The sequence below is a fragment of the Carassius auratus genome, chromosome 16 (assembly GCF_003368295.1).
Source record: "Carassius auratus strain Wakin chromosome 16, ASM336829v1, whole genome shotgun sequence".
Taxonomy (NCBI): Eukaryota; Metazoa; Chordata; class Actinopteri; order Cypriniformes; family Cyprinidae; genus Carassius; species Carassius auratus.
Window position 1 is genome coordinate 16916566 of NC_039258.1, and position 27424 is coordinate 16943989.

General features: G+C 36.5%; 1 protein-coding gene across 4 annotated transcripts; it reads left to right on the plus strand.

Moving 5' to 3' along the window:
• Positions 1 to 262: 262 nt before the first annotated feature.
• LOC113116344 (protein tweety homolog 1) lies at positions 263 to 27196 on the plus strand. 4 transcript variants are annotated; one of them, XM_026284445.1, is made up of 15 exons: positions 263 to 810; positions 5141 to 5310; positions 10400 to 10629; positions 12348 to 12459; positions 12934 to 13274; positions 14629 to 14724; positions 14980 to 15052; positions 16497 to 16572; positions 17841 to 17896; positions 20601 to 20693; positions 20795 to 20887; positions 21480 to 21619; positions 23292 to 23459; positions 25285 to 25363; positions 26720 to 27196. In XM_026284445.1, the coding sequence occupies exons 2-15, from the start codon at positions 5176 to 5178 to the stop codon at positions 26801 to 26803; spliced, it is 1776 nt and encodes a 591-aa protein (XP_026140230.1). In that variant the 5' UTR covers positions 263 to 810; positions 5141 to 5175; the 3' UTR covers positions 26804 to 27196. The 4 variants fall into 4 exon arrangements, with proteins under 4 accessions (XP_026140230.1, XP_026140233.1, XP_026140231.1 ...); XM_026284448.1 differs by having other exon boundaries at positions 23292 to 23352; XM_026284446.1 differs by having other exon boundaries at positions 263 to 420.
• The last annotated feature ends 228 nt before the right edge of the window (positions 27197 to 27424 follow it).

Consider the following 27424-nt stretch of genomic DNA (forward strand, 5'->3'; position numbering starts at 1 on the left):
ATACAGTACATGTGTAAATCCCTCCATCCCTTTTTGCCTCTTGCACACAAATCACCCACAGAGAGAGAGAAAGAGAGAGAGAGAGGGAGGGAGGGAGAGAGAGGGAGAGCCAAGTTCAGTCCTGATCATTGGGACCCTCAGGACCACACCAATTTAAATCTTCCATTCACTTACTTAAAATAGACTCAAATGTGTTTGAATATGGTATATTAAAATAAATATACCCACAATATGAATAGCTTTTTTATCATCCATAGTTAGTATTACAAACACGCTGCACTGTAAGGATTTCATTTGCCCATGGATGTTATGGATTTGCTATTTTTGCAGACTGAACATTTATTTTGCGTGGGAACGGCATCGACGACGTAGTTGTGGATTGTTTTTGTACACGAATTCTTACTGAGAACAATTAATTTCGTAAGTTTTTATTTTATTATTACTTTTATTTCAATGTTTGTGGGCGTCCTTCCGCGCGACTGTGGACGATGATTCAAGTTCTCCGCGGATTTCAAATCAAGAGCGAAACTGACAGATAGGCGTCGAGAGTCGTTCCTCTCTTCATAAAACCTCCCTCAGGGATCTCGCCTCTCTCCGAAGACCTGTTTCCCATCATCCATCAGCGACCGGGCGCAGACTGGAACTGAAAATACTGTAGTTTTCTCCTGAAGCCCTATACAACCGATCTCTCCACTCAGGATGCAAACCGTTTCAACGGTCAGCGGTCTCAGTAAACGCATCTAATCGCAAACAAATTCACACGAGCGTGACTGACGTGGAATCACCCACATTAGGCTGCTGCAAATTAAGGTGGGCAACCGTTTTAAAATGTGCCATATAAAATTGTATAGCCTATTGTGAGGTTCATTTACCGTGTAAATTGTTCTGCGTGCCCAACGTATGACAGTTAATTTATGACGCGAGACCATTCAAACAAAAGATTCTCACAGTGTGTGTCCAAAAGACAAAGCGCTGTGAATATGACTCGATATCATTGACATAAACAAGTATGTAACGTTAAGTCAGCCAGAGAGAAAGAGACAGATTGGTCTCTCGCCGGGTCAACTCACACATGTGCAGTCAGCTGTCAATTCTGTCCTATTTTGTTTCTAGTCATTCTGAAGGTTTCATTGATATCTGTAAGATTAGCATCAGTCCTGCTATGTGGATGATTGTATATTTGTAGATACCTTCATAATGAGCTCTTTTAGTCACTGACAATACGCACAACTAAATCCAAATACAAAGAAATGGCCCCCAGTGACCTTTATGAACTTGTCTGGACCCTCATTTGGACCATCTGTCTGTTCTGAACAACAGCAGCAGCAGAAACTGCCTTCACTCAAGCACACATGTATATATGGCTGGCTCTGTCAATAGTGTGATTTTAATATTGACATTTTGGTGTATATCTACACATTGTATGAGAAAACACAAGAGCAGGTTTAGTTGTTTGAGAGCAGTCAGTTTACTTCAACAGAGTATTATAATTTATAATATTCCTTTTATTTGTTAATGCTGTATGACTAACTGTATCATACTGTCAACACTGGTCTTTTATTGGACAGTGATTTCAGTTTTATTACTTTCCAGGGGCATTATTTCAAGTTTGAATATTCATGGAGGTTATTAGCTATTCTAATTTGAGATCTTGGATCTATTTATTGCAATAATTTACAGGATACACATAATAATATATCATTATCATACTCATGTCACTTTGTGAAAATTTCATTTGTTATAGTTTATTGCTCATGAAATGAGCTAAGCCACAGATGAGCGTTTCCTCGTAGTATAATAAAGTGGCAATTCCATAAAATCTAACGAGTTTTCAGTGAGCTTAAAAATGGCTTATTTTGGATGACAACCCCTCTTGATGACATCATTAGTTATCCTGGAAGCATTTTATTTTTTTTTGCCTATTTTATTTATGTTGTGGATAGTGAAGTTAAGGTTTTGGATAGATGATGCTAAGCATTCTTCAGTCCAGAACCGAAAAGAAAGAATTGTTCTTTTGTTCTGCACAACATTTTTCTTCCTTGCTCCATTTCCGAACTTGCATTATTGCCTTTCCGTTATGCAATGCGAGCCATCCTTATAACAAGCTGACAGAATGCATCATGTTCAGAGGTGCTGTATGTTCCAGTCTGAGTCACGGTCTGCAAAACACCATTTTACATTAACTTGGCTTTTATTCCTATTTGCTTTCGAAAAGAGGACACATAATAATTCCGCACCAATTATACCACAATTCACCAGCTTATTGTTTTGACCCACTGCATGCTGGTAATGTTCTCGAATAGCCTTCAGACATCATTATGAACAAAACCCATCAGACACTAGTGTAAGGGTTATTTGTGATGGAGCCTGCAGTTTCTTGTTAATTTAGCGATGTGAGATGTTAACTGTTTTGGGAGGGTGAAGTGGATGACAGATGACGTATCCAGAGCTTAGGACTGAAACTTGAGCCAGTGCTCACACTGTTAATCAAATGATCAACCAACTTCTGACAATGATGGAATTTTGAGGCAGGCCAGGGCTACCTGTTTGTCCAAACAGTGCAAGAAGTGTGATTTGGGTAGACCTTATTTAGAACAAAAGCTTTTCTTTTCTTTTCTTCTGTTTTATGCATATAGCTGTGCAGAAATTACACAAAGAGTAATTCTTAGTTAAATTAATAATAAGTTAAAAAAATATAATAATAATTAATACATTTCAATAGGCCTATCTTTATTTCATAGCGATGTTGAAATCCATAAATCCTAATCAGGTCATAGTAACATTGGAATGTGCAGTATATAAGTTTACAGAAGTTTAATAGTGTTAGTATGTATACTGCAGTTGATTATAAATCAAAATCAGGTTATAAAGTTAATGAAATGGTCCCACATAGATCCCATGAAGTAATTAAGGAACACTGGGTCAGTGATGAGTTATTAGTGATATACATGATATAGGATCATGAGCTCATGATGATGTCATAATGAGTCCCATCATGAGGACATGATGATTTCACAATGTATATGCCCAGATGAGGTAATCATTTTTTGTGAAGTATGTCTCATGAAGAAATAATGATATTAGTAGGTGAATGCCACCCTTTGTATAATTTTAGAGTGCATATAGTCCCTCAAAACCCCATAATGTTTTAGTTTTTTGCTTTTTTATGTATTGATTTTTCATGACATCTAATGGTTGCTCAGTGTCTGGCTATCTTCGAAACCTCTTCTCTTAACACTGATGATCTAATCACTTAATCCATGTTGTGTTCCCAGTGGACCTCAGTCCTGGTAATGAATGTTTGTGTGTGTGTGTGTATGTTTCTACTTAACCTACTTTTATTTGTTTCTATATTCTGCTCTTTCTTGCTCTCGTTTGTTTGGAGTCTTTGGGGGTGACTTTTTTCCCTCCTTTTTTCACATCAAAAGATTTCATATATGTTGATGTGTGATAAAAATCAAAGAGAATCAAATAATTGTATTGTCATTCAACCTTATATAAATGTAATAAGTGAAAAAGTGTAGCCCACATGCTACATTTATACAAATAACACATATATTCTACAGAATAAACAATATGCACACAACACAAATATCAAAAAATGTATTTTCAAATGATGTAATATAATGCATTTAAATCTGTTTCAGACAAAAATATTGTAGTAGTTTATTTCAGTCTTTATTTATGTTATTGCAGGTTTTTTTAATAATAATATATATTTTATAATGGATTTGTATAATTTTTGAAGTGGATATACTCCGTAGTACGGAAGTTCTAAGCGGCCATGCATTATAATTTTTTTTCCTTTTTGTTTTCTCGTTATAACGACTTAATTTTCTCGTTATCTCGACATAACGAAAGTCGTTTTCTCGTTATAACGACTTATTTTTCTCGTTATCTCGACATAACGAAGTTCGTTTTCTCGTTATAACGACTTATATTTCTCGTTATCTCGACATAACTAAAGTTTGTTTTCTCGTTACTGTTGCTATAGTAACGAACTCAACTTTGACAGGCATCTGATGGACAACCATGCAGGCGCTCTTACTGTACAACCAGCCTGTATTTCAGCAAATTTAGTTTCTCCTAGGTAATAAGGTCTACAATACTGTATATAAATAAAGGCTGATCAATCACTGTTGATTTTTCCAGAGACAGTACAACGAACGTTTTGTTTTTGTAATGAACATGTTTAAATGGCAACACCGCGAAATTAGAGCTGCTTGGATTAAACTCACTTTTCATTTTCCCTTTATTTGAAATAAAATTATATATAATTTGTAATTTGTAGTAGTCATTATATGATGTGGCAGATATCATGTGTGTTACAAGCTTCTGTTTGAAAAGAGCGTCCATGTGTAGGACTACGTGTAGTGTGTGTGTGTGTGTGTGTGTGTGTGTAGAAAAAAACGATTACAACATTATAGAACAAAACTGAATTGAATTAGCCTATGGATTTTACATATACATCACATTTCTCATCAATATGGTTAACAATAAAGATTAGTAATAAGGAAAAGAAGCACATCAGCCTACATCGTTAAATCCCATCCTACTGTAGATAAACAGAATACAGTGATGTCAACCTTGGTTTTGATAAGCAGTTATTTTATGACACAGAACGCGTTGGTGAAACTCATGCATCTAGCAGGAACTTAATACACAAAATATTCATATTGATTCAAGCATTTAACATTTATGAATTAATTAAATGTCAGTAATGAAGACTGCACAAATTATAGCGATCATGAGGAAGGTCCGCGTACAGTAAAGTGGATAGTGTACAACATCCTATCAGTTATATTCAGGTCTATAGTGCCACCTGCTGGCGCAGTTTTGTAACTTCTTAGAGAAAATTAAGTCGTTATAACGACAAAACGAACTTCGTTATGTCGAGATAACGAGAAAATTAAGTCGTTATAACGAGAAAACAAGAAGAAAAAATATTATAATGCATGGCCGCTTAGAACTTCCGTACCGTAGTCTTAGGACACAAGTAAAAACTTTAAATGTTATTTATACAGTTTTAACAATAATAATGAAAAAATATCTATATAAGTGGTGTATAGGATATTATATAGCCGACTCAGTCCAATCTTAGTGTGTTCTCCGTATAATTAGATTTCTCAATCCTTTTCAGACACTTGAGAAAGTCAGAGGTGATTTACAGCAGGCATGGCAGCCATTGCACCTGTCCCTAACTACAGCCCATCGATATGGGTCCGGTTATGCCATGCCATTCCTCGCCTGGACTTGACCCTGCAGACCCGAGACAGCGTGTTCACTCCAGACAGCTGGGAGTATCAGCAGGTAAGCCTCTCTCTCATTCCCGCTCACTTCTCCCCTGCCCTCTCCTTGTTTCTCACTCTCAGAAACAATTTTCACACCTGACAGCTTGTGGTGGGTGCGCTCATCATTTGGAGCAACACATTTATTTCTGTCTCGCTCTCTATTTTCTCTCTTTTCGGTGCACCCTCTCATCTTGTCTAAATTATATCACATATATGCAATATAATGTATGAACAGTCAGAAATGTCTTTTTTCGTGCTGTCAGGAGTATTTTATTTTTACCTCATCTTGCACAATATACACAGCTCTCACTCACTCTTAGAGAGACTAAACTGAAGTGTTATAGTCAAAACCATTAAAGGCACTTTTCTGTCTACAGTTTAAAGATGTACTGGCTCAAAATTGAGTTTGTATCTCACATTCTCTGATGTTTAGTGACTAAAGAACCATAGACTTGCAATATCAGAGACTAAAAGCATGATGGACCGATGTAAAAATGATAACTCCATTATGATAGAGACACATTTATATACATGAGTGTATGTTTCCACATCAGTGAGATATTGATAAAAGATATGAGTATAAATGTCCAGCACATTAGGACAGGAACTGTGATGCATTTCAGAAAGCATTAAATGCTTGTTTGTGATTGCACGTTCCAGAAAGGTTCTCAGTCTAAGGAGGAGATATTTCAGTGACAGGTTATGTATAGTAACATTATAATGCCAGTTAGGTGGTGACAAATGATTCATGAGTGAATCACTGATTTATTTATTCAACCAATTTAACCATACACCGATTAAATCAGGAACAAACCAAGCAATTTTCTTTATGAATGAGTCATTGAATTGTTCATTTAATGGATTTGTTTAAAACACTGAATTATTCTGCATTCAGGAATGAAACACAAGTTCTATGTGTTGCTCTGTGACTTTGTTTGCAATTAATTTCATCACAGAGAAAAAACAGACAATGTAACTGGCAATATAGTGTCTAAAATACTAAATATTAGTATTAAAAATACTAAAATATAACTTATTGTTCATTGAACTTCTATATAAAAGCTTTCTCCTTCTCAGAAACAGTCCAAGCCATCATTGCTAGTTCTAACGTGACAGATGAACATAACTAATAAGAACGTTTTAGACACATATTCGCTAGGATATATAAATAAATTTTAATTCAGTGTAAAAAGTTCAAATACAAATAGGAATAACATGCCCATTGATGCAAGTAGAGACAATGATAAGTACGTCTCACCTAAATTGCAGGTTGATTTTCCATAAAAAAGGTGCAAAGTATCCATATGTGGTATTATCAAAACATCACAACTAGCCTGACAGTGCAACATCAACTATTATTTTGACAAATGAGGGACAAACAATGTAGAGTGCATCTTCATTGGCTTTGGTTCAAGAGGTATTTTCCCCATTCTTGTGCCCCTAGGAAGATAGGGATAGTTCAACAAAAATGAAAATGATGTCATAAATGACTCACCCTCATGTCGTTCCAAACCCATGAGACCTCTGTTCATCTTCGGAACACAGTTTAAGATATTTTAGATTTAGGCCCCGTCCACACGGAGACGAAGCTTACCCCAATCCGATCTTTTTTTTCCTCATCTCAAGAAATATCCGCGTCCACACGAAACCGCATAATGATGTAGTATACATGCCAGACCACTATGTGGCGCTGTAATTCTGCCACAGAGATACACTAAAACAGAGAAGAAGACTTGGACTATGCTCGTAAACCTTGCGCGTGGTACACAAACGAACATGGAACAATACATTTATTAATCAGTGTTAATGTTAGTTAATAAAAAGACAATCGTTCAGTGTTTGTTCATGTTTTTGTTGCTGTTACGTGATGTAGAGGTGTCTGACTAGGGGGGAGACATGGGCTGATGACGTCATCGTTTCAGAAAATATACGGATTAGCCGTCCAGACGAAAACGCAAAGACGGCGTTTTCAAATTTATCCACTCTGGGACCCGGTTTCAAAAAATAGCGGTTTCACCTTATGAAAACGCTGGATCCTTGTGGACGAAATCCCTATCCGATAAAAAATTTGTGCGTATTCACAGAAACGTGTCTCCGTGTGGACGGGGCCTTAGTCAGAGAGCTCTCAGCCCCTCCATTGAAGTTGTGTGTACAGTATACTGTCCATGTCCAGAAAGGTAATAAAAACATCATCAAAGTATTCCATGTGACATCAGAGGGTCAGTTAGAATTTGTTGAAGCATTGAAAATAAAGTTTGGTCCAAAAATAGCAAAAACTACAACTTTATTCTCTTCCGTGTCTGTTGTGAGAGAGAGTTTAAATCACTGCAGTTTAGTGATATCCGGTTCCCGAACGAATCATTCGATTTAACCAGATCTTTTTGAACCAGTTCACCAAATCGAACTGAATCGTTTGAAATGCATCTCGTCTCCAATAAGCATTAATCCACAAATGACTTAATCTGTTAACTTTTTCAAGAACCGTTTCTGTCAGACACATCCGATTCCAAAAAGCTGATGATACTGCGCATGTGTTGGATGATTCAGCGTGAAGCAGATGGACACACAGAGTGTCTGAACCAAACTGATTCTTTTGGTGATTGATTCTGAACTGATTCTGTGCTAGTGTTATGAGCGCGGGTAAACCGAAGGCTTGAATCAAGGGCAATCATCGCCAATGACGCCATTACGTCGAGCGCAAAAGAACCGGTGAACCGTTTTCTTCAACCGGTTTATTGAATCGAACTGTCCGAAAGAACCGGTTTGCAGAAAAGAACCGAACTTCTCATCACTACTGGTGACCCGAAAACCGATGCAACCAGTTCTTGACTCGAGAATGAGTCAATCTATTGTTCATTATCTGGCTCGGCTCGGTGTTCATCTTCAGTTCTCTCTTCACAGCAGTTCAGTCAGTGTACTGTTTGAGTAAATGAATTACTCTGGGATATTGGTTTATTTTAACTCAGAGGGAGTGTCAGCCACATTAAAAAAGTTAACAGCTTATGTCATTTGTGGATTAATGCGTATTGGAGACGCGAACCATTTAAAATGATTCAGTTCGATTTGGTGAACTGGTTCAAGAAAATCCGGTTACATCGAATGATTCGTTCGCGAACCGGATATCACTAAACTGCAGCGTTTTGAACTCCCTCACAACAGACACGGAAGAGAAGGCAATGCTGAATAAAGTCGTAGTTTTTGCTATTTTTGGACCAAAATGTATTTTCGATGCTTCAACAAATTCTAACTGACCCTCTGATGTCACATGGACTACTTTGATGATGTTTTTCTTACCTTTCTGGACATGGACAGTATACCGTACACACAGCTTCAATGGAGGGACAGAAGGCTAAAATATCTTAAACTGTGTTCTGAAGATGAACGGAGGTCTCACGGGTTTGGAACGACGTGAGGGTGAGTCATTAATGACATAATTTTCATTTTTGGGTGAACTATCCCTTTAAAGAGTTATAAGCCATTCAAATAAAAGTTTGATATTCACCTCGGAGATTCGTGAAGCATTTAAAGCAAACAAAAAAGGAAAAAGACGGTGTACTTAACTTTTCTCTATTTTGTTAAATTCCATTTCATAATGCTAGTAAAGCAGAAATTAAACAGCCATTATGATGTTACTCTTAGAAAAAGAAATAGCTTCACCACAAATGAAAAAAATTGGAAGAGGCAAAGCCAGATTATGCTGGATGCCTGAATAGGTTACAGGATAAGACACAGATGATAAGAGAAAGGTGTGCTGGGAAATAACAGAGTGTGAGAGAGCAAGAGAGATGGAAGTGAAGAGAAATGAGAGAGCGAAATACTTGTGGATATTAGTGGGAATTGGGGAGAGAGGGAAAATCAACGAAGAGGAGAGGGAGCGAGAGATGAAAAAGAGAATGAGAATCGGAGGGAAAAGCAGTGAATGTATTTAAGTAGGTCACAGATTATTAATAGAGATCCAGTGGCGTGGATAAAAAGAAAGAAAGGGGGAGAACAGTGAGGGATGAGTGAGCGGAAGAGAAAGTAGAGAGGGAAACCACGGGGAAAAAAAGAGTGATAGAGAGAGAAACTGAGGAAGATGGATTGGGAACAGACTAAAGATGAATAGAATATGAAACATGAATACACTATATGCGTTTGAATCCAGCGGAAAGCTTTAATTACACCTCCTTTTCTCTCTCTTTGAGTGGAGCATCCATGCTGTATCAGACAAGAAGATTAAAGAGACATCCTCCATTTTATGTCACACTGCTTTCTATACAAAACATGCATGTGCTTGAAAGCTATGCAGCTGTGCAGTATGTGTATTCTGTGCTCAGTTTTATAATGAAAAAAGTTTGTTGCAGGATTTTCTTATTTGCACTCAGACATTCCCGTATGAAACTGTATTATATGCACATGTATTACATTTCCATATATAAAATATACTGTCAGACATATAAAATCTATTAGAAATTAGAATATTTTCATATAGTAACATATATAACTAACCCATACAATGCATGTTTATACATGTTAAAACACAACAATACATGTTGATATTATTTAGTATGTATTATAAAAAATACAAAACCATATATAAACATACAGAATTTGTGTGTACGTGTGTGTGTGTGTGTGTGTATTATTATTATTATTATTATTATTACCATACATATATACACATTTTACTATGGGAATGTGTTTTATCTCCATCTACCCAGAGACTGTATGAATGAGAAAACTAAATATTCCCATATAGGTAATATGTGTTTCAATATCATATATTGTATTGTCATATATTACATTTCTTTTGGGTTGCTGTTAACACATTGAATTGAAATTCTGAAACAGACAGACTGAAATAGTGTTTTCTTGTAAAACATACTCCAATAATCTTTGTGTTATTTACAACTTTGAACAATAATCATTGAAAGTGAACCCTAAAATTGAAGTTTAAAATTTTGAGTTTAATGATGATCAGATTCAGTTCTTGATTTCATATCCTTTGCTTTTTGTTTTTTAAATCAATGACAGCATCTAAAATCTGATATTGTGGTAGACCAGCTAATACTGTAATAATGCTTGGTTGTCTTTTCTTCTTTCTCATTTTCCATCCTCTCTTTCCACAGACTCTTCTGGTCCTCTCCAGCTTCTCCGCCATTGCGCTGGTCCTCTCGTTACTTGTAGTTCTCTCCTTCCTCATCCACTACTGCTGCTGCCGTCGTGGTGAGGGCGGCCGGGATGCAGAGGACGAGGAGGAAGACGATGATGCCAGCGGTGGCCATGGATACAGCGGCAGAAAGGGGCGGGGCATCTGCTGTGTCACATGGGTATCGGTTGCAGCAGTCACATTGTGTTGGTAATGCCTGTTAATGACAGTCGTTTTAAGATGCCAGTGACTACTCTCTGTTGAACAGAATTTTTTTAATTCAAAAGATAATAGAAGCACTACTGCAAAACACATCTTTAAGATTTGTGATGCTTTTATGGTTTACCCTTCTGGCACGATTTTCATATGATGCAAATATTATATTTTATATTTTTCAAGTAAAGGTGCAGTCACAATAGACAATTTGTGCTCGATTCAATTCAATTTATACACATGTGAATTACAGAGCAGAAAATGTTTCCAACTGTATTTAACTCACACCGTATTGTGCTTTCACACAGAATAAGAAAACTGTTCAGGGCTTCTCTTATTAGCAGCAACCTTATACTTACTGCCAATATCTGTAAAAGTTAAACAGTAGCCCCCCCCCCCCCCACCTCTAGACTTGCATTATAAAGATATCATGCTTTGTTCTAAATAAAACTGTTTCATTTGCACATTCGCAAGGGATGGTTTCCTTCAATTATGTTCGCTCAGTGGACATAAACTGGCAGAACACCAACCCATTTAATATATTCAAGGCTATGAATATGAAACCCAATGCCTCATTTTCATGCCTCATTGATCTGAACCATCAGCATGATGCATTAATGTTCTTGAAGTCACACATAAATTGTGCAATTTAGCATTGTTTCTATGAGAACTGGTTTGGTTTGCTCTGTGCATGATGCAAACGTTCTAATGCAGCACGTGTTCCACCCCCATGACATCACCCCCTTCTCATCCATGTTGACCTCTTTTCTGAAGGATTTCAAAGCTAGACACTGTTTTACAGATGACAGCATATATACACACCTTTACTGCTTACATTGCGGTTATAATTTCAAAATACACTTTTCTGCTTTCTTTGGCTTAATCTGGGTCAAACAGTAAGTGAAAGGCTGAGATTTGGTATTTTTAGCAGGTTGGAAAGGATTGGACAAGCATCTGGCCCAGGCATTAATCTGAATATTTGAATGTGAAATAGATATGTAAATCAGTGGATTTTCAGTGATGTTGATTTGGATTCCAATGCTGTTTAGTGTGTTTGCGTTGAAACCATTTAATATGAATACTACCATTTTGGTAACAGATTTTCTTTTTAAAATATTTATACTTTTATTCAGAAAGGATGCATAACATTGATCATATGTGACAGTAAAGATATTTAAATATTGTTAAAAAGATTTATATTTTGAGTAAATGCTTCTGTTTTGAAATTTCTATCTAACAAAGAATCCTAGAAAGAAAAGGTTTCAGACAAATATTTAGCAGCGCAACTTTTTTCACCATTTTTAATAATAAGAAATGTTTCTTGAGCACCAAATCAGCATATTAGAACAATTCCTGAAGGATCATGTGACACTGAAGACTGGAGAATTGATTGCTGAAAAATTTAGCTTTGGGAATAAATTATAAATTATTATTATTATTTTTTTTTTAAGTGTAATCATATTTCTCAGTATTACAGTTTTTACTGTATTTTTGATCAAATAAATGCAGCCTTGTTGAGCATAAGAGACTTCTTTCAATAACATAAAAAATTACAGACCCCAAACTTTAATATGTAAGTGTAAATGTACATAATCTAGCTTAAATATGTCTCATTTTGTTTTCCTCTCTCCCTTTTTTGATTCCCTGTTCATGTTCTCTTTCTTCCCTCTCACTTTCTCTTTCTTTGTCTTCTCTCATATTTCTGCTTTTTGCAGTGTTGCCATAGGCATCGGTTTCTACGGCAACAGTGAGGCGAACGATGGGATGTATCAGTTGACCTCATCCTTGCTCACTGCCAATTACACACTGGCTTCCATCGATCTTCTGGTGAGAACACACACACGCACATACATACACAAAAGCTTATTCCATCAATCTCCTTAAGCACCAGGGGATCATAAGAAATGCAGGACGTTCAGAAAACACACTAAATGGTTTTATTACACTGTGATTGCAAGTAAGCGATCGGGGGAATTCAGAGTGAGAGTGTTTGAACGTGTTCGTGTGTGAACGAGTGAGATACAATCCTCTCTGGATATTGATTTAGCTGGTTGCTCATATGGTCGGTCAATCAATGAATGCATGTCAATCTGATTAATGACCTACTTTACTTCTACTGTACTCTTATAAGACCCTCTCCCTCCATTTCAACTTTTTCAGTCCATTATCTTCCACTTATCTTTTCCACTACTCTTTCTTTTGCATTCCAAGCTAGTCTGTTCATATGTCAGATCTGGATACAAATGCATTGGGTTAATGCCATAATTCAAAGCAAAGGCTCTTCTCCTCTTGCATACCCAGGTTTTGGACACTGTAGTTGGGCTTCAGCAGTCTGTCTCAGGGCCCTTGACCTCTATGGAGGAAGTGTTTGGTGGGCATAAGCCGGCACTCGTGCCCACACGCTCCTGCAGGCGTCTGTCAGAGCGAGTCGTATCTCTCCTCTCCAACCTGACACTGGGAAGAGGTCTGATCCCCATTGCAGATGGATTTTACAGGGCAAATGGAAGTGAAAGCATAGTGGGAGCGCTTACCCCAGCACCTCCTTCTGTAGCCCCCACTCTTAGTCCATCTACCAACAGCATTCCAGCACCCTTCTCTCCTGGCTGGGCAGCAAACACACTCATGGTGAATGAAGACTACAGGTGAGGAGACATCAAAGGCATCAGTGCTAATAGAAAAAGAAAAAGTTTGTGAGTTCACTGCTTATAAATGCTGATATTCAACTGATTAATATATCACAATATGATATCCAATGCCTTTATATGATTTTTTTATTCAAGATATTCAAAGCTTTGTTTCTATGTTTAAATATATATTTAGATGGTCATAAATTCTGCCATTAATCACTCAACCTCATGCTGTTCAAAACCCGTATGACCTTCATTCATTTTCAGAACACAAATTAAGGTATTTTTGATGAAATCCAAGATCTTTCTGACCCTCTATAGACAGCAAGGCCCAGAAAGGTAGTAAGGACATTGTTAAAATAGTCCACGTGACGTCAGTGATTCAACCTTAATCTTATGAAGCTTCCAAAATGTTTTGAATACTTTTTGTGTACAAAGAAGACAAAAACAAAGTCTTTATTAATAAACAATTTCTTCTCTTCCGTGTCAATCTTCAACACGCATTCATGTCAGTACTACAGTGTATGGGTATGCATTCTTCTGCTTGCAAACAAGATGCAGGGCATCCAGGTTTTCTTTGCGTACAAAAGGTGTGCTAGTAACTTCAGAATACAGTTGAACCACTGATGACACATGGACTATTTTATCGATGTCCTTCCTTACTACGTTTCTGGGCCTTGAACGTGTCAGTTGCATTATTGTTTATGCAAAGTCAGAAAGCTCTTGGATTTCATCAAAAATATCTTGATTTGTGTTCCAAAGATGAGTGAAGGTCTTACATGTTAGGAACCACATGAGGGTGAGTAATTACTGACAAAATTTTTGGGTGAGCTATCCCTTTATTTTAAAATGTAATTTATTCCTATGATGGCAAAGCTGAATTTTCAGCAGCCAGACTGAAACGAGCAACATTTCCTCTTATTATCCATGTCGAAAACAGTTGTTTTGCCTAATATTTGTGAAAACTCTCTTCAGTATGTATTATCCACTCTCAGAAAAAGAAATGTGCAAAACATTTAACTTGAGGGGTACTACGGCTTGACACTGGGGCAGTTCCCTCAAATTGACTTCTTTTGACCTTCTTTGTAAAGGTACAAACGTGTGTCTTTGAGGGTACTGCCCCAGTGACAAAGTACAGTTTTGGCACTTTTTTCCCCTGAGATTGTAAAAATGTGGCAGCACATTCCTTGCATTATGCAAATGAAAAGAGGAATAAATTATGAATGTAAGGGAAAAATAAGAAAATAATGCAAAATTAATTGGATTTTTGCAGTAGCACATTTTCTCAATCTATCTGCCTTATGCAGATGTGTGGCAAAAATGTATTTTGGACTTTCACCGTGTTGAGATGTCTGTGTTTGTTGTTTAGGTGGCTGTCGTACGTGCTGCTGCTTTTACTGGATCTGTTGGTGTGTTTCTTTATTCTTCTGGGTTTAGCCAAACAGGCCCGCTGGCTACTTATTCTGTGAGTAACAATCACTGCTGACCTGATTTAAGTGTTTAGTAGTTTTGACATGCACACAGCATTCTTGCAAAATGTAAATCAAACATAAGCGTTCACAGTAGTGTGTTTATTATGTATATTATGTATCTGAAATCCCCAAGATGCTTGCAGAAAATAGGTTTTATCTTTGCTAACTGACACGCACTCTGGCACAGAGAGGCAGATGGTAAAAATGTGTGTGTGTGTGTGTTCGTGTGTGTTTGAACTCCTTTGCAGGATGACAGTGCTGGCCTGGTTGGCTCTGTTTCTGAGTTGGGGTTCTCTAGGCCTGGAGACAGCCACAGTGGTGGTGAGTATTCAGACAACGTCTATCCCGACATAAAAACAACAGCTCTCTGCAAGCGGACATCCAGCAGTGAATACCGTCATCTGTGTGTGAATGAGTGTGTGAGAGTGTGTCAGCGCTCGCTTTGCAAAGACATTTGTATTCACTGAAAAATCCAGCCAAACCTCTGTGAATGTGACTTTTTAAGTTTTAAAAGGTCACTGCAACCAAGATTCAGTCACTTATTGTGTGCTTATGAAAGAGGGAGGAATAGAGAAAAAGGTTTGCCACTCTGGGAACTCAGCAGTCATGGCACAATCCCAAGAAAGGCAGGAAAATAGGGCAGAGATTAAAGATTCAATGTGTGCATCTGAGTGTGTGTGTGTTTCTTCGTAAAAAAAATGATGGGGGATGCTGCAGATGAGCATAAGAGGTCTTAAAAGCAACAGGAAAAGAAAAGAAGATAGTGAGAGAGTGATGCTGAGTGTTTCAGAGAGGAATACAGCAGTAATGGACTTACTTGTAAAATTACAAATGCAAATAGGATTTTGTAAAATGAATGAATTTATTTTATTCAGTAGAGATGCATTAAAATAATCAAAAGTGACAGGAAAGACATTTATATTTCTATTTACGCAAAAATATTAAGCCTTGGTTATAAGAAATGTTTCTTTTGTACCAAATAAACATATTATTGATTTATAAAGAATTACAATTATTTCTGAAGGCTGGATTAATGGCAGTAATAAATGAATAAATTACATTTCAAAATGTATTAATATAGAAATTAGTTATTTTATTTGTAATAATTTTTCTAAATATTACTTTGTTTTTGATGTTGTGCATAAAAATGAAGTCCATACTTATGAATGTGTTTATGAAGGATAAATGAAAGCGTCACCAATATAAACCTAACCCAAAATCTTAATACCAAAGAAAGAAAGAAAGTGACAGGAAGCAATGGCAGTTGCTGGCCTTCAAAACAAGTGTTTCATTGTCCAAATCCAGCCAGCAGTAACAATTGCCTAGTGCTCCCTCTTTATAATACATACGCACACACATACATTTTCTGTCCTCTTTTGTCACTATCCCTCTCTTTCTCCTGACCCTCTTTTGTCCTCCTGTGAAGCTCTTGGTAACATTGAGTCCTATTTACTTAGATTAAACGCCGACATTCCATAAAGGAAAGCAAGTGTGTGTTAAAGAGACAGACAGTGCAGAGTAGACAAGAGGAAAGGTGGAAAACTGGTTGAGTGATGAGATGAGAAAAAAATTAGATTATGGGGGCAGTTTGCATGTGTGTCAGTGAATACTGTAGATCAATAGCAGTCAGAGCCGTGGGACAGAGACTGGGGGAAGTATGTCACTGTGTCACACTGTTAACATCTCTCTTCTGTATTTGCTTTTGCTCAATTCCCTTTCTTGCTTTCTCTCTCTCTCTCTCTCTCTCTCTCTCTCTCTTTCTCAGGCCCTGAGTGATTTTTGCTTTGACCCAAACACTTTTGTACTTAACTCCACTCACTTCAACTCTAGGACAAGTACAGGTGCAGTAAAGCTCTTTTTCAAAACCTATTGAGTTGTGGGGCATCAGTTACACTCCCAATGTGAAGGCTGTACAAAAAGGCAGGTTAATTAAGTGCGGTACCTAAAATACTTAACTTGAGATGAATTATAATTCAGCATCACAGCATTCTTTGTGGGGAAGGCATTGCATCAAGTTCCATTAAACAATAAATCAAAGATGGTGGATGAGGTGAAATAAATTACATTTATTTAATTAATAATATATTATATATTTAATATAAAATACATTTAAAAACAACCAATAAAGTAGTTCCATATAATTAAAATGGGTTAATTTACTCAATATTTTTTGTGCATATGCATGTTCTTATCTATTCGGTTGTTAAGTGATGACGTAAGAAGCGATGTTTCCGGGTCCAAGCCTCAACTCGCTTCACTTGAGGATACGACCTCAGCAGCCGTTTATGAGCACTGTTTATTCATATTAATCATTTAAGCTAAATGCTTTCAAATTTACGGTATACACTACAGTCTCCGTGCTCACATCGTCCCAAACACAAATAATTTTTATATATTTTTTTTTATATTTATATTTTCATTGTCTGCCTATCTGAGACTTCGGTATGGAGTTAAAGGTTAAGATTATAACTTTTTCGCTAGTATTCTATCACATTATGAGTTTATATTAGCACCGTTTGTTGTTTTCTCGTGGTAACTGATAGAGCGTTTGGACACGGAAGCGCTGCTATGTGACGTCAGACTTAACAAACGAATAGTATAGCAATGTTAGCTTAGTAACGATGCTAAAGTCACATTGGCAAATTGAGTCTCCCATGTAAAACTTAGTTTGTGTTTCTCATATGTAGTGTTCCAAATCAGTCACTTAGGGTACGTTTACGTGACAACAATGTAATGAAAATGGGAAGGTTTCTTCTTTGCGTTTTTGAAAAGTTTCGCAACAATTCCCATTTACACGGATCCACTTTGAAATCCCTTTTCAAAAGTTATCTTTTTCAGGCTCACACAGGGGGCATTTTTGCAAGCGCAACACAGGGAAATGGAATGTAAAAATTTTTTTTAATAAAAATAAATAAATACAAAAACACTTTTATACACAAACCATGATTTACCTAGAAAAGAACAAGTCTATGTAGGCAGTAGGCGGTGATACAGCTCACTAAGTTTTAGAACAAATTGTCCATCTGCCTTCATCTCTGACGCATACGCAGTCTTACCCACCTCCTCAATCTTATTTTTCTCACTCTCTCTCTCTCTTCTCTGTAAATAGAAATCCTGGATTATTACCTAACCTGCAGCAGGAAAATGAGCAGCCCTTTTCAACAGGTGTGCAATCTTGTTACATAGTGCTGCAGACCGCGATGTCATAGAGTTTACTAAAGGAGTAGAAAATAGAATGTTAATGATGTCACAAGGCAGAATTCCCCAGATATAAGAATTTATAATGATGTCACAAAATACAGATTAAGATTAAAAAGCAATGCCATTTGTGTCACTGTGGGGATGAACAGAATAAAGAGGATTATGACATTATAATCAAGATTTTGTAATCAAGACCTAGACTGACAGTGTTTTTGGGGAGCTGATGAATGAAGAATGGAATTTGATGTCGTAAAAGGAAATTATAAGGACAGTGAAATAGGAAAGGCCAGTTTCGCACTGACAGCATTTCTGATGCATTATATAACTGCTGCTTTATAGAAAAAAGAAGGCGTAGTGAATATTTCCTTTAATAATGCCCACAAATAATACTTTTATGAAGCCATTGAGAGTTATTATGTTGCTTAATAAAAGCAATCTCAAATTCATTCTATTTTCTTCTAAAAAAAAAAAAAACTTCAGTGCTTAAATGCATGTGGTGTGAAAGAATATTTTAGTATCATTTATATACCGTGGTTAATATTTTGAATTAGATTTGTATATATTATTATATTTGTATATATATTATCATTATTGTTATTTTTAATATAATAAGTTTTAGTAATTTTTGTTCTGTTTTTGTCATTTTTTTCCCTTTGAGTCTATGTAATATAATGTCTTTTTTATTATTTTCCAATTTATTAGGTATTTTAGTATATAAAGTGAAACTAAATGAAAATGGGAAATGTTGCCTTGCCAGTTTTCAGTATTGAGTTATATATTAACATTTGGTTATCTACATTCAGTAGTATAGTTAAGTACCTATAGAGTAGTACTGCATCCTTCATAACTCCAAAAAGTCTTTATTTTTATTATATTTATAAGAGAAAGATAGTCTGTACCGATTTTTCCCGGAAAAACACGAGCCGCTGCAGGCGTAACGTGTGGGCGGAGCTAAAGAATCACGAGCGCGAGTAAGCTTTTGCGTTGAGAGCGTTTGGAAGCTGTGACACAGATCCAGAGGCTGAAATTTAACAAGAGCAGCATCAGCAAAGGCGTCTCTATGTGGTATGTACTGAAACTGTATATTTTGCTTAGCGGTTTTGGAAAATGACTAAGTTCCACTTTATGTCGTCTTTTTTTTTTTTTTTTTTTAAGCTGTACATGTGGAAAGTGCAGTTTGATGACAACATCGCATGTTGTTTACTTGATGTGCTTACGCGCTGATAGCTAAGTTAACAACACAGAGATATTTGAAGCAGTTTTACTAACACACGATCGTGACCCTTTTTCGTTGGGACTGCATTATCCTTAAGAAATAAACGATGTGCAAATCCAGCGTCAAACTGGGCCTTGTTTGTAAAACAAGCATCTTCGAAATGCAGGGAACAAACAAAAACACTTGCACAACTCCGTTGATGCTCTGTAAAAATAAACTTCATCCACTGGTCCCTTAATGCTGTTTCTCTTTTGGTAATCTGTGCAGGGTTGTCTTGCCCTGGCAACCAAAAACCATAGACAGTAAAAGAAATGGACACAGCGACCCCATTGGAACTCAATTGAGACAAGTGAAGCCCATTTTTAGCGTTTTTTAGCACTTCCGTTTCTGACGCGCAGACTCAAACTAAGCTTGACGACGTCAGCAACCTGTCTGACAGATGTAAATCTTCTAAGTGGCTGTGCGTGCAAACTGCGTTAATCGTGCAGAGACGGCGAGCTTGAGCGGGGAGTTCTTTGTCGTGAGTGAGCAGGAGTAAGTATTCTGATTAATTATTTTGTATGGTATTTTAAAATGTAACGCCAGTACGCCATATTAAGTTAATTGCCTGCGAGCTTCTCCTCCTGTCTGTACGGTAATGCGACAGAGAGACGAGTGGTTATGACGCAATCGTTAGCCTATTTTTTACAAAAACTATTTATAAGGGGCCATAATGTAACATAGAAGGTAATGGAGCCCTTTATACATTGTCGTGTATCTTTAGAAATAAATAATGGACAAACGGAGTCTTTAAACGCCTCAGATGTAAAGTTATTCGCTGTAAAAGTGACGCCAAAATGAATGGGAGTCAATGGGAATGCTAACGCAAGTGAAGTTCTGCTAAAAGATGGCAGCCCCAACCCGACTTCAACTTCCGGTCGAGTTCCTTGCCCCCTGCCAAAAACACACTTCTTTTGTAACTTTTCGCGACGCTCTCGCTCTGATCAGTGAAATGTGTGCTCAACCTCGCTATACGGGAGCGCGCGCTCTTCCGGCAGAAGTGCCTTAGGACCCATATAAGGAAATTCCGCTCCATTTAACGTCACACAGACCCATACTCGAAAAAAACTTTCCGAAACTTGTGACAAAACTTGTTTTGGAACAAAAATACTCCTTCAAACGTACAACTTAATTTTTGAAACTTTGTCCATGTTTAGCATGGGAATCCAACTCTTTAACAGTGTAAAAAACTAAGTATGCATGAAATAGCATTTCACCCCCCCTTTAACATTTATTGTATTTCAAGTAATCAAGTAATGGAAGTACTGTTAGTAATGGTTTGTTATGGTTTTAGTGAACTATAATACCCTTGGTGTGAAACAGGCCCTGTGGGGAATTAAACATGCAGTTAGAGTTTTTAGCCTGTGAAATTCTGTTAAATCAGCACAATTCTGTTTGTTGAACTGGCATAAGATACTGACCCAGTCCCAGAGAGCGCTTTCCAGCATCCACTCTCACCTGTCCAGTCTGGAGAGAGACGCCCTCCCACGCTTTCCAAAGGCAGAGGTATGTTAACACTGCTTCCACTGCCAGCAAAGATCAATAATAGTCGTACAGTAACGTGGATGCAACATGCCGCTAAGCTTCTGTGTTATTTTCCCTTTTAGAAGTCACTCAGGGAGGCGCAGCAGATCCTCAACACCACTGAGGGCAACTTCCACCAGCTGGTCGCACTTCTCAACTGTCGAGGGCTGAACAAGGTAACCATAGCCAGCTGTCTTCCAGCTCATCCTGACTGCGAGTGATAGTAAGACCCTGTGACCTCCAAAGCATTTTTAGCTAGCTGAAAACACCCAGTTGCTAGCGCTTGAGAGAACTTTTTGTAATGCAGCGTTTTTCAGTTGAGACACTTTGGTTGCTGTGATACGGAATATCCACTAAACTGTTACTTGTATCTGATTTGGTTGATAATTTGTTACTGACTTAATGTTGACACAATGTAGAGTACTTGTTCTGGTCCTGGCTTTGACAAAATTACAGTTGATCATAGTGGAGTTTCCCCCGCCCCTCCTGCACCCTGATTGGTTAGCTGACTAGAAAGTGACAGTGATGAGTGAAGCATTTTATCCAAAGTTGAACTTTCTTCAACTCTCGGAGCGAAAAATAAAAAACACCTGAACGCTCAGCGCTTGGCACGCTACTGCCGTTTTAAAAAAACACAGCACTCACATTGAGAACAACTGAAAAAATACGCTAGCAGCGGGGAAAAACGCTTTGGTGGACACGCAGCCTAATACTCTGCAGTTGAGCTTGATGAGCAAATCTACTACTGTTTTCACCTCACTCTCTCAGGATTATGTGGACTCTCTGAAAGGCCTGTGCTATGATGGGATGGAGGGGTTGCTCTATCTTTCGCTGTACTCGTTTCTCTCGGCTTTGGCCTTCACAGCTATTCTATGCTCCCTCCCTGGAGCCTGGAGGAGTTTCCACAGGTGAGGTGAACGTCACCCCTCCACCCCGTCCAACATCCCATCTGCTGTTGTTTTCATGGCATAATATTCATGCGGTTAGTTATTCTGATTTGTTAAGACGAATGAGGTGCATAAAAAGTAGTGTTGCTTTTGATGGAAATATTATTATATCATATTATAACATTTATATACCGTGTGGTAATTATGTATTTATTAATTATTAAAAATATATAGAGATATATAAAATATATAAACAAATTATATTTATGTCGTTGACCATTTTTTAAACATTCTTTTTCAGTATTTGGTATTTTCAACTTTTTTTTAATGCAGGGATGAGATTTTTAATGAATTCTGTACACACATTTGCTTGTTCATGGTTCTCTGATGTCAGTTATTGGTCACATGACATGCAGGTAAATAAAATATATATATATTTTTAATAAATTTAGAATATATTATAGTTTTATTATAAATATATAATTAATTTGTTTTAGTTTATTATAGATTTTAGTGTTTTGTTTATTTTTTTATTTATTTTAACTTAACATTTTTATTATTTGAAAAATAATAATTATAGTTTTTATTTTCTTTTATTAATTTTTTTACTAAGTGTTTTTATTTTGTTTATATTTAAATTCTTTATTGGTTTATTTTAATTGAGCATTTTTAGGATTTAAATAATAATTACCTTTATCAGCTCATGAACCCCTTGCAGTTCCCTCACAAACTATTTTGGATTATTACATTTGTTTGTCATATATTTCTTTGTCAAATATTATATTTTTTTGTAATATCCAAAAAAAAATTTATTGTTTGTTTGTTTTTGAAGAACAAATTTGTAATGTGGTCTCAGACTTTTGCGCTGCACTGTATTTCTGAATGCAGAATGTGCGTATGGCTTTAAATGCTTATTTTTTATACACAGGGAAATACCAAAGACAATGGAATGTCTGCTAAATATATGTCCAATTGCCATCTAGGATGCATCTCTAACATGAATAATAAGATGCTCACTGGGATCTAAATATTTCAGATTTTTTTATGCAAAAGTAGTTACCTAATTCCATCCTCAACTACAAAAGCAGCCAGATGTTAAAGGAGGTGGGCTGCTCAGTCTGGGTCGACTCAGCTCCACTATAGTTTATCATAAATGGGCCTGTGGTAACAGAATAAATACTGACAACTGCACTCATCAGCAATGCACAGATGAGAGAAATATGATCTCAACTTAATGGCATTAGTGCTTAAAAGCACTTCACTCCTTTTATCTGGATATGGTAATAATGTCACTATAACCATTAGTTCAGAAAGCTCAGTCACGTACTATTGTTTCAGCCTGACTTGGTACACTCCCTCCAAGTGCCCGATGCTGGCAAATCCAATTGTTTTAAGTATCGGAGGTGGCTACAGTGTTTGATTGCAGCACAAGTGTTCAGAGCACAAACTCCATTTAGATGGCAGATGCATAGATTACTGAAATGGCAAAGAGGAGCGAGACAGATTAAAGGATTACTTCTAGACTGGGATTATTTGATTTCATGACAATATCTACATATAGTTAAGAGAGGTTTTTCAATAAATGTCTTTAAAGCCTTTGTTTTGCACATAACATTTGGCATATAAAACGTATACTTATTTCATGACCTGTTTTTCACTTTCTTTGTTGCGTAATTCTCATTGGATGGCATAGCGATTCAGAGGAATACGAGGACTCCGACAGCGAAAGCGAGGACCCCTTCACTTCTCATCAGGCACGTAGACAGACGGCCACGGGCTCCCAGCGAGGGGCCTTGCCCCCCTTCTATAGTTACCAGGGGGCCGGCTGGACTCCTCCCTTTTCTAGCGCGCCTCCGTTACCGTGAGTAACACATACACAGACACACAGACAGACAGACAGACAGAATGACGGTACCCATACACCACCATGAGCTTGTGTAGATCACCCACACAGAGATGAACAGCACACATCCATTTTTTTCCTTTTGAATTATTTATTAATTGTCTGAAGTACTAGGTGTGCCACTTAAAAATAAAAGGAAGGAATAATATATCAGTTTATTAACTGAAAACTGAAATGTTTTGTTTTTTTTAAACTGACAAATAAATACACATTCGTAACTGTTTATTTAATTTAATTAATAGATACATTTTACAATAAAATAATACAGTAAGAAAAAAAACATTTTATTATTTTTCCAATTAAATTTTCCAAATGCTTCTCAGTTGATTTAAAAATAAAATACATTTAAGCTCTTAATAATTATTTATCAATTTATTATTTATTACAGTATGGTGTAGTAAGAATTTAAAGTGATCAAAAGTAAAAGCAAAGACATTTATAATGTTACAAAAGATTTCTATGTCACATAAATGCTTTTATTTATTTTGTACTATTCATTAAAGAGGCCTGGGGGAAAAAATGCATCATGGTTTCTACAAAAACATGAAGCAGCACAACTGTTCAACATTGATAATAATATGAGCAGCATATCAGCATATTAGAATGATTTCTGGAGGATCATGTGACACTGAAGACTGGAGTAATGATGCTGAATATTCTGCCTTGTAATAACGTTTTAATTAACGTTTTAATATATATTTTTAAATAGAAAAAGAGTAATGATTCAGGATATTGCTGTTTTTACTGTATGTTTGGTCAAATAAATGCAGCATTCATTGTTGAGACTTCTTTCAAACACTTTTTTGAATGGTAGTGTAAATTTTTAAACATTAAATAAACAATAAAAATATGTATGTTATTTGTCAGTTTTGTACATTAAAATTTTTTAATCAATATATTGATGAAATTCATAAGATTCTTGTTCTGTTCTTGAGCAGCTGTGCATCAAGGTTGCACTATGAATGACCTTTGCACTATAAAACACATTTATGGGCTCATATACATAAAAATGCAGAAAGAAGTGTCATGCATACGCAGGCAAACACATAAAGCTCCAGTCACACACAGACAGCTAGACAGGCAGGAGTTAGATGGAGCGCACAGACAGACAGACAGACACAAACACATGCACACACAGACAGACACACAGACAGGTCTACATGTCAAGCACAGTCTAGCCAAGAGCTCTGTCTGTCTGTGTGTCTGTCTATCGGTCTGTCCGTCATTGCAAGACAGACATAGATCCTCCAATCAGAGACGATGCACAATATAGGTAAAGTCCTGCCCCCTCCGATATTTCTGTCCACTGTCAAAAAATCATGCTGTCCAAACTACATCCCTCTTTCAGATCTATTGCAGTCTGCCTTGCTGTTTCTTTCTCCCTGCTTTTTAACATCCCCTGTTTCTTTCTCTTTCAATTATTCTGTTTTGAAAGATCATATTTGCTGTTTTCATCAAATTAGATCTGACATCAACACTTCTTCTCACTTCATTCACATTTCCATGTTCTCTAAAATGAACGTCTTACAAGAAATACAAATTCTATATTCTAAATTTAGATACATTACAAATTCCCTGAATTCATTCCTCTTTATAAATATCTTTTTGTGTCTTTTTCGAAAAAAAGATCTTAAGATTCAGAAAGTGAAAATGTCACATCTCTCTAACTCTCTTCCACCTTTTCTCTTCCTGGCTCTCATCCTTCCCTGTGGCCCTTTGGTGTGGCATGTCATTCTCTCCTTTCTCCTGGTTCCTCTCTGCGCCTCTCTCTTTCTCTATGCAGGACTCCAAACGTTTCCTCCAATGGCAACCCTGGTTATGAGAACCTGCCTTTGAGTGACAGGCAGTCCCCACCCCCCTCTGTGAGTTCCCTTGTCTTTGTCACATCTCTGCGATCTGTGGCATTCTCATGATTCATTGTGTTAAGATTCACACAGACTGACACACGGGTCAGACTAAATGACCATACACTAAGCCCCGCCTTAAAATGTTACTGGCCAATTGCAATCCACCATGTTATCAGACAAACTTTCTCTATTTTGTGATATAATCTACGGAGCCCCACACAAGACACGCAGGACAAAATATAAGGCTAAATTGTGTGCACGATTTACTAATTCGTTCACTCAATTTACTAAAACGTGCACACAAACGTTCACTCAATTTATAAATTGTGTGTACGATTTAGCAAATCGAGCGAACGCAATAGTAAATCGAGCGAACGCTATAGTAATCGTGTGCACGTTTTAGTAAATTGAGGGAACGAATTAGTAAATCGTGCACACAATTTATTTATTTTTCTTGCATGTCATGTCATGCTCCGTAATATTCCTATATAAGTCCTAATTGTTTAGATGATCAATACTGTGCAAAAGTTTTGGGTTAGTACAGGTTTTTTTTTTTTTCTCTTATGCTTACCAAGGCTGCATTTATTTGATACAAAAATATAGTTAAACAGTAATATGTAGAAATATTATTACAATTATCAATTTTAATATAAAATATAATTTATTCCTGTGATTCAAAAATTTTCAGCATCATTACTTCACAAATATTCTTCACAGATCATTCTAATATGCTGATTTGGTTCTCAAGAAATGTTAAAAACAGATGTGCTACTTAACATTTTTGTCAAAACCATAATTTGTTCATGATTCTTTGATTAATAAAAAGTTTAAGAGGACTTTTTAAATAGAAATATTTAATAACATTATAATTTTATCATATGTCTACCGTCATTTTCAGTCAATTTAATGCATCCTTCTTATAAAAGTATTGTTAAAAAAAAAAAAGAAATGTATTGACCCTAAACTTTCCAACAGTAGTATATGTTAGGACACAGTATATTTTCTAAAAAATAATTTATTTAAAATAATTTTATCAAATTTTTATGTAGAAACAATATCCATTTAATTTTAATCACTTTAACACATTTAAAAAATAAAAAAAAATTGTCCAGAATGTTTAATGGGACATTCTGAAAAGCTTGGCTCGGTGAGTGACAGTAACTAAGGGGGCGGAGCTTAGTAAAGGGTATAAATATATATTGTGAGAAAACAATGGTAGGATACATATACGATTTTAAAATGTATATAAGTATGCACTGGTGATTTATTTTTAAATGAATGTATACTTTTTTCTTTCCTTTGTTCTCTCCTCCACTCGTGGATCCGGCTCCTCCTCGGACTCCTCTTCCGTGCGGTTTTCTGAAAGTACAGTACTCTCCCAGCATGCTAACTGGCTACGGCGGCAGTCAATCACACTCCAACCCGTCCCATTCAAGAAACCTGTACTCACACTAATTATTTTTCTGTATAGTAGAAAAGAAAGATACAGAGCAAGGTTTAGTTTTCATATGGATGGACACTTTATGAGACGAGAGACTAATTTAAAACTCTAGATGTTAAATATCTGTGTGTAACGTCAGTACCATTGAGTCATTTGGGTGTAACAGACAGAAAAAGCTGCGTGCTTCATTTAGTGGTCCGCTCCCTCTAGTGTCATGCTGTACATAGCTGGTGGAAACAAGATGGTATTGACGTTACAGTAGTGGTCTATTTTTAAATGTATAACCACTTTATTTTGAGTTTTTATATTGTTACATGTAGTCAGATACATAGCACAATTTCTTTGTATGATTATGCAGTTTTTTCTTCACCTTTCTTTCTTTTTTTTTATATTTGACAGGACCCTATTTTATAAGTGGCAGTTCTGTATTACCTTGTGTACCCTCTGATACTATATGATTATTTATTTATATAATATAAATATATGAATATATATATTCACTGTATAAACGTTTGATTGTTAATGCATTTTGATGATCAAAGAAAAAAAAAAAATCTGTGAAAGGTTTTTGAGGGCTAGCGTCTGTTTCCTCTGCTGGCTCTGAGCAATACAACTGCGTTTTGCCATTTGCAATG